Here is an 8,378-nt window from a genome sequence, read left to right on the forward strand (position 1 = left end):
CAACCCTGCAGGTGGTCAGTGAGGTCAGAACCAGCAGAACCGTGTTGTAGATCAGAATCAGGCCCACTGGCAGCAGGAAACCCCAGAACATGGGTTTCCCAAAGCTGAAGTGTTTGTTCTGATCCTGAGCAGCGAGCCAGCAGCTGCAGGAGGAACAACAGGAAGTTAAACATCGGGTCAGATCCTGAACCTTCTGAAGAAGTCCAACACTGATTTAAACCAGAACAAAACCAGAACCGGTCCCAGCAGTAAACCCACAATTCTTCCTGTCTGTATCCAAGGGGATTCTCCACCCTGTAGGTCACCGCCAATGTGATCGCCATGACGACAGCCGGGACTCCTGACAGGAAACAGGAAGTTCATATAAACCTTCAAGTTTCAGAAATGGTTTCATCAAAATAGTTTTTACTTATTTTATTTAGAAAATATTCAATTTCTTTATTTTTCCTTGAAAGATGACGTTTTTAATTTCAGTTTCTCCTGCTGTATTTATCAGAATCGTTTCAAAATAAAAGGTCAAAGTTTAATGGTTCTGGTCTGTAGTGGTGTTTTAGCTGTAGTCCACCTGTCCCGTTCCTCGGTTCTGGACAGTTGGAGGACAATTTCTGATCAGAGTATTGATCTGAACCTTTACCCCATCCAATTCCCAAGCTCAGAGGAGTCCAGTGTGGCGGCAGACTGCGGCGCATCGATCGGACCAGCAGAACCAGCTGGGTGCCGTAAACACTGTTCCACGCGAAGGTGGCCAACAGGAAGAAGTGCAGCAGAGCCACCACCGCCGTACATGAGCCCTGATCCGGCTCCACGTGCAGGTCCGACTCCAGGATGTCGTTCTGAGGGCTGGGGTCCATCTTTTTGTTGCTCTGATGCACGGAGTTCTGGACTCCAGAGAGGAAGGTGATGATGAAGGCCAGCAGGCTGGTGTAGATGCAGAGCAGAGACATCTTGGAGTTCAGTTTGGTCTGTCGCTCTTGAGACTTCTGCCAGAAACTGATCACAGGGAGGAAACACACAAAGATCTCAGAGCAGATTTCACTACAAAGAGTGAAGAACGTGACAAGAACCACTGAACAGGACCTTACTTCACATGGATGTGGTGGATGATGGTTACAATCAAACCCAGCATGGAGAAAGAAAGTCCCACAATGGAGATTGCTTCCAGGGCATCTGCATACGTATAGCTTTCCCTGTAGGACTGAAAACAATGGTTCTATCATCATCATCATCATGAAGGTGAAACGGCTGCAGCGTCAGAGTTCAGGTTTGGGAGATTCACCCAGAGAGCAGCAAAGTTGGTGGTGTGGTTGCAGGAACATCTCAGCTCTTCATTTGAGGAGTTTTCTTTGGAGCAGCCTCTGGTGCTCCAATCTTCCAGAGTGTAGTTCCAGAAAACGCAGGAGAAGTCGTGCAGATATGTTTTGTTCGGAATCTGGAACAGCAACAAGAACTTTCCTCAGAAAGCTTCAAGCTTCTGTTTCATTTACCTGATGAGAACCTCTTTCCTTCTGAAGCTCAGAGATAAGTTATATGTAATTTTGACAGAATTAAATCTCATAAGTATGAGATTATAGATGATGAGATGATAAATTGTATGAAGATTTGGAGGATCTTTTTCTTCTTTCGTGTGGAGGAAATGGGCTTTCATAGTTTTCTGTTGTTTTGTAATTTTGCTGCTTTAAAACAAACAGATCAGCTGAATCTGAACTCAGTAAGGCTCACTGGACCTTTGGTTTCCTTACCTTCACTCTGAAACGCATCTCCACATGCTGTGGCACCACACTGCGGTCCAAACCACCCACGTTGGCTGACAGGACCCTGATGGAGGCCCGGCTCTTCTTATAGCGCGTTGACGGGAAGAACCGGTCGTTCTGGTAGAGGACAAAGCCCAGAGAGACGTTTGAGGCCTTCTGACGACCGCTGACACTTGATCCTGACACCACAGGAACAAATCCTCATTAAGAGTCAGAAACTAAAACTACACCTGAAATATTTGGGCCCATAACCCCAGTTTGTGCAGCAGGAAACTCACCTAGTGGGAATTGAATGTAAACCAGAGCATCAGCCTTAAAGCCGTTTTCCACAGTGACCTTTGACACATTGGTGTTCAGCTGAATTCTATTAGCCACAAAACTGCCAGAAGACCCTGAATGCAGCATGAAGAAACAACATTCAGAGTTTATCATCAATGAGATTCAATGTTTGGATGTGTTTAGTGATGCAGAGTCCCTCTGACCTGAGAGGGAGGTGAACTGGACTCCCTGAGAGTCTTTGGCCAGAACCTGGGCCGACTGGACCACCAGGTTTGGTTGAACCACCTGAGAGATGTTGGAATTGGAGCTGAGGTTCACTGAGAGCTGATCCAGAGTCAGGGTCAGTCTGGACACAACAAACACCAGCATCAGTGACGGGTTGTCTGGAGTAAATCTGAAAGGTTCATTTTTTAAGAAGAAGAATGTATAAAATCAAGTCTAATTTAATACATCTTTGTACTTTAAAGACCTGTCTGACTGGCTTTATTTGATCAAATCTATTGAAAGATGGAATGTTCCCCCCAGGTTGAGCAGTGGATCCAGGTCTCTGGGAGTCTTGAGGATGGAGTAGGAGATGGACCTACAGAGTGGAGCCTCGTCGGCAGTAATGAGGGTGTTGCTCCGGTCCATCATGGGTTTCCTGCTCCGTCTGTGCTCCACCCCTCACATATGGTCCTGAGGTTTGGATCAGGGCTGAAAGAACGAAATCCTGGATCCAATCAGATGAAATGAGCTTCTTCTGTAGGGTGATCCTCCTTACTGAAAGGGGGTGGGCTAAGGTGGGTCTCCTGGGCCCCTCCCTCTGGGAGGAGACCCCGGGCCAGGCCCAGAACTCTCTGCAGGGATTATAGATCCTTTCTGGTCTGAGAACACATTGAGATCCTCCAGAAGGAGCTGGAGAGGCTCTCTGGGGAGAGGGAGGTCTGGGTTTCCCTCCTGGAGCTGTTACCTCCTCGACCCGACCTGGATGGATAGATGGATGGTTGAATGGATGGCTGATGGTTGGATGGATGGTTGGGTGATGGATGGAGGAATGGTTGGTTGGATGGTTGGATGGATGGATGGATGGTTGGTTGGGTGATGGATGGATGGATGGATGGATGGATGGATGGATGGTTGGGTGAATTAACCTTCTGTAGTTTATTGATCAGACCAGTAAATTTAATTTCAGACATTTTTAAATTGAACCTGAAGTTGAAAACAATAAAAATCTCAAACATGTTTAGTTTGAATCACCGGTAAACATCTTTGTTTACGATCTATAAAATCATTATTTCTGTTCTCTGTCAGGTTTGAGTTTATTAAAACCCAAAGATCTACTTCAGGGAGCTCTAAAGGTCTCCTAGAGGACATCAGATCATAAATCTGACTTTCTGAGATAAGCCTTGTTGTTCATTCAGTAAAGATCTGGTTGTTTGTTTGTTTGTTTACTCCTGAGTTGCGTTGATTTGCTCTGTATTTCTCTCCACGCTGGCGTTGAGCAGCTGGCTGACTGTAGCGACCGCTGCCACCCTGACGCTCTGCAAACAGGAAGCAGAACTCTGTTACTTCAAATTAAACCCTGACAGGAACTCAGACTCTTCTTCTTCTGGTGTTTGTTCCTACCTCGGTGGCGTTTGGAGACAGCAGCAACGTGTTGGCGATCCGAGCTGCTGCTGTAACGTTTTCAGCCTGCAGGTTTTCAGGATTGGACGTCAGGATCTGGGTGCTGGATGCCAGTACCTCTAAATCTGCTCCACTGGTGAGCTGAAGGACAAAAATCAAATGTTCAGTTCTCTGAACCAGCGTCTGAACGTCAGGAGAACACCTGCTCTGTTCTCTGGAAAGGGTCTCACATTCTGTTGGATGCTTGCGAGTGTCTGGTCACACTGAAAGACCCGCGGAGTCTCAAAACTCAGGGATCCGTCGGAGTTTTGCAAACATCTGGTCGAAGCCTCAGGTTTACCAGCTGAGAGGAGATGGATCCAGAAGCATCAGAACATGGTGGTCCACCTTCTGTGTGGATGTTTAACTGAAACCTACCTCCACCGGTTCCTTCAGGACATGTTCCCTCTGAATATGCAAACCAGCCGATGGGGGTGTCTTGAAACTTGTGTCCATTCAAAGTCGTGGCATTGCAGAAGTTTCCTGAAGAGAACAGTCCAGCAGAAGATGAGATGGGATGATGATGGATGGAAAAATAAAAAAATGTGTGGTAAAAAACTGATAAAAAGACACAAATTTTCTGTCACTCTCGTCTGTAGTGTCTTTAAATCAACCTCTCAGTTAAATGACTCCCATTAGAAGATCCTGAACCTGACAGACCTTCTGACCTTTAACCTTCAGACCTTTAACAGGAAGTGGATGGAAATAATCACTGTTTGATTTATTTTTTAACAGAAATAATTGAGAAGGGTGTCATTGATTGTCTGGTGAGGCATCAAATTAAAGTGGAGGGACATTGTCAACAAAAAATGGGTGGAGCTTTGTTTTCACTCAAAAAGGGGCGGGGTTTTATCCAGAGGCTGAGTACCCTGATGTGTTGTTGCTTTATTCTATCAGATGAGTAGTGGAGAGTAAAAATCAGCTCTTTTAACTTAGTTTACATTATTATTATTATTTTGTTATAAAAGCTGAGACCACATTTATTTTGGATCCTTTCAAAAACACTAATGATTTGATCATGCCTTGTTTAAAACTTTGCTTGTTGCTGTAGCTTTGAATTCAGTGGTGATAACTCTTGAGTTTCACCCTCTGAATGTCAGTTTATTGTCTTAGATGTTGTATGAAGATTTAGGTGATCATTCGGGTTTACCATATCAATCTTTGTGTTTATTTTAGGTTTTATGTGAATATTTTCAATTATCTTTAAACCTGCCATCATGGAACCATGAATGTGTGTTTTTAAATGAAGGTAAAATGAGACGCTGTGATGTCTGCGATGGTCTTACCTACTGAGCATGTCTCTCCGGTCCATTCATCAGGACAGACGCAGACGCCGTTATCCTCCTTCCCACCGTTTAAACATTTCAAAGGTAAAGGAGTCGTAGAAGTAGTTTGAGTAGGAGGAGAAGTAGTAGAAGGAGTAGGATGGGGGGGATGAGTCGTACTGTTGGTCGGGGGATCGGGGGGCTGAGTCGTACTGTTGGTCGGGGGATCGGGGGGATGAGTCGTACTGTTGGTCGGGGGATCGGGGGGATGAGTCGTACTGTTGGTAGGGGGATCAGGAGTAGGATCCGGAGGAGTGGTTGTAGTAAAAGAAGTTGGATCCGAAGGAAAGTCTGTAGTAAAATGAGACGTCTCTGGAGGAATGGTTGTAGTAAATTGAGTCGGATCCGGAGGAATAGTTGTAGTAAATTGAGTCGGATCCGGAGAAATGGTTGTAGTAAAAGAAGTAGGATTCGGAGGAATAGCTGTAGTAAAATGAGTCGGATCTGGAGGATCAGGACTAGTTAGAGATGTAGGAGAAGTACCAGAGTTCACAGCAGTTGTCCTAACTGTCAAAGGACCAGTTGTTCCATGAGCTGGAGAGGTTGTAGGAAAAACATCAGCAGTTGTAGTACTGTGTGCTTCAGTCCAACTGGTCTCTCTCGGAGACGTGGCGGGGACAGAAGTACTTCTTGGATAAGCTGAAGTAGTCAGTAAATCAGCAGTAACACCTGAGCCGGTGGAACCTACTGGAGTAGGACTTTCTGTAGGTTCACTATGACCTTCTGGAGGTAATGTAAGGTGTTCAGTTGGGCTCAGAGTAGTTCCTGGAGCAGGGGTTTGATCTGATAGTTGTCCGTTGGGTTGGGTTAGTACTCCAGTCCGGTCTGAAGTTCCAGTAGTTCTTCCTGAAGGCTCTGCAGTCTCATCCAGAGGAGTGGTGGTCTGGTCAGCTGCAGAGATATTAAAGAAGCCAACAGCAGAAGAAGAAGTAGGAAGGACTGCAGGAGGACCAGTTGGAGGATTAGTATTTGTTCCAGATGTGGAGGAGACCAAAGGAACAGCTGTGAAGAAACCCATCATTGTTGCAGTCATCAGTCTGATCATGTTGACCTGCTGTAATTTAATCCTATCAGAGTGAGAAACAGATCTAAACATGAAAATTATTATTACTGAGTCTGAGCTGATAAATGTCTGGTTCCAAACAGCTGGAACATGATGTGATTGTTGACAACATCTGGAAACTTCTCAGGTTTTCAGTCTAAAACTCAACTTCAGGCTGACTGAAGACCAGTTCAGATATTAGAGATGATAATTCTGTCATTTTTATATTTATTCTTTTTATTTAAAGAAAGATAATTAAATGCAGACACATTTTCTCTAATTAATTTCATATTTGTGTAATCCTGGTACTCGGACAATAACACAATAACCCAGAAATATGCAAATAACCTGACAGAAATCAACAAAACCAAACCTTTTATTAATACATTTTGTGGTGACCTGAAGGAGAAAATAAAACAAGCATCTTAGGCATTAAATTTAAACATTTTGGAGTAAAACAGGTTTTATTTATTATTATTTGACAGGTTAATGAAACCAAAAGCAGACTAAATGCTTCAAAATAAAAGAAAGAAAGTGACTCTAAAAGCTGTTAAATATTTGGTCACAGATGTTAGTCGTCGGGCCGTAAAGTTTGATTTGTTCTCCATCAAACCTCTGCAGGTTTCTGATGATGGTTGTTTTGTCTTGCAGAGATTGTTGGAGCTGTGTCTCCATGGTTCTTCAAACTAAAACCCTCGGCTAATATTTACCTTTTCAGAAGTAATGACACTTTAATCCAGAGTCAGCTGATAATGTTGACCAACTCCAACTAAAGAGTAACTCCTGAAATGTGAGAAAAACCCTGAGAAGTTAAAGATTTCTTACCGAAGGTGCAGACGAGCCAGAGCCGTGCGTCCATGCTGCAGGGTTTCCCAGAGTTTACAGTCTGGTTATTAATCCTCAGACCTGAGTGTTTCACAGGAGGAAGTGTTTGTGAAGAAAGCACTCATCTGGGCAGCTGATCAAACCATAAACTACATCTGAGCTGAACAAAGGTCAGTGAGCTGCAGGAAGACATCTTCCTCCTCTCTGCTGTTCATGAACATTTGTTTCTGTTGGATCTGTCTTTGCTGCTGATTTATCTCTTTGCTCATAAGTCACCTATAAAGGAATGTGAGCTACGCTGCTGGCTGTAAAATCTCCACTGATCGAAGGGGAGAAACCCTGAAGGCGTTCATATCTGCAACCTCTGCACAGATTCATTAAACATAATTTAGAGCTACAATCCGTCCTGAAAGAGGAAACAGATTGATGACTTGGTGGTAAAATGTTCCACAGAAATGTGTCAAAACATCACAAATCTCTCACCTAACTGACCCACTCTCATGGTTTCATCAAACTTTACAGATAAACTGTAAAAGCTTTTCTAAATGATTTTTACTTGATGAAAATGTAAAAACAGTGAAAGGAGTGACATTAAGGCCTTAAGAAGTGTGGGCGTGGAGGGTGCTGCAGCACCCCCTGTTGGATGCAGGAGTACACATGGTTAAAGAATTAAAACAGGTTTAATTGGTGCTGCATGTGTTTACATTTTGGTATAAGTGAGTTTTTTATTCTGATATTTTGAAAAACATCCCAGATTTTTTTATTTCTGTGCACCAAATCTTTGAATCGTGTCGATCCCACGAAGCCTGAGCGGATCAGCAGGTCATGAGTTTACATTTTATCTGCTGGGTTTTAACGCTCATATCTTCTCCTTGGACTCCAGCGGACACGCTGAACTTTACTGGATTTTATAGATTTATGGGTTTTTATTATAGGACTGTTTTTACTTTAGGTTTAGGTTTTTATGACATCTTATGACTGCTGCTGTGTTTCATGTTTTATAAATGTGCAGCACTTTGGGCCTGTGCTTGTTTTAGGTGCTTTATTGTTAAAACTGTTATAGCATATTTAGGTTTATGATGTTCTTAGTTTTATTTTGTGTGTTTAAAATACATTCATCCATTTAGTTACTGGACAGATTTAAAATTAATATAAAATAACAAAGGATTATATTACTTCCTCAAACAAACCCTCCAGAACAGCTGAAACCCTGCGAGGAGTTGGTCTAAATCAAAGTGTCTCCATCAGACCTTTATCTGCAACTTTCTTTACTGGACCTGGTGGTCCTGGTCTCCCCGTGCAGGACAGTCCTGGTAGTTCTCGTCTCCCCCTGCAGGATTGAGGTCCAGGTGGTCCTGGTCTCCCCCTGCAGGACTGAGGTTCTGGTGGTGCTGGTCTCCCCCTGTGATCCTGGTCTCCCCTTGCAGGATTGAGGTCCAGGTGCTCCTGGTCTCCCCCTGCGGGACTGAGGTTCTGGTGCTCTTGGTCTCCCCCTGTGGTCCTGGTCTCCCC

At 44.0% G+C, this 8,378-nt stretch overlaps 1 protein-coding gene across 1 annotated transcript in view; it reads right to left on the reverse strand.

The window, feature by feature from the left end:
• adgrg7.1 (adhesion G protein-coupled receptor G7, tandem duplicate 1) overlaps positions 1-8,378 on the reverse strand; it is a 10,323-nt gene that overhangs the window by 373 nt on the left and 1,572 nt on the right. Inside the window, exons 3-16 of the mRNA XM_037973989.1 lie at positions 8,144-8,372; positions 5,027-5,217; positions 4,053-4,183; positions 3,866-3,978; positions 3,636-3,776; positions 3,462-3,550; positions 2,234-2,376; positions 2,030-2,143; positions 1,740-1,930; positions 1,277-1,429; positions 1,083-1,195; positions 635-990; positions 259-340; positions 5-143 (exon numbers count right to left, since the gene is read on the reverse strand). Of these exons, the coding sequence (XP_037829917.1) occupies positions 5-143; positions 259-340; positions 635-990; positions 1,083-1,195; positions 1,277-1,429; positions 1,740-1,930; positions 2,030-2,143; positions 2,234-2,376; positions 3,462-3,550; positions 3,636-3,776; positions 3,866-3,978; positions 4,053-4,183; positions 5,027-5,217; positions 8,144-8,372 (2,185 nt within the window). The remainder of the gene's footprint in view (positions 1-4; positions 144-258; positions 341-634; positions 991-1,082; positions 1,196-1,276; positions 1,430-1,739; positions 1,931-2,029; positions 2,144-2,233; positions 2,377-3,461; positions 3,551-3,635; positions 3,777-3,865; positions 3,979-4,052; positions 4,184-5,026; positions 5,218-8,143; positions 8,373-8,378) is intronic.

This window comes from Kryptolebias marmoratus, linkage group LG23, assembly GCF_001649575.2.
Source record: "Kryptolebias marmoratus isolate JLee-2015 linkage group LG23, ASM164957v2, whole genome shotgun sequence".
Taxonomy (NCBI): domain Eukaryota; kingdom Metazoa; phylum Chordata; class Actinopteri; order Cyprinodontiformes; family Rivulidae; genus Kryptolebias; species Kryptolebias marmoratus.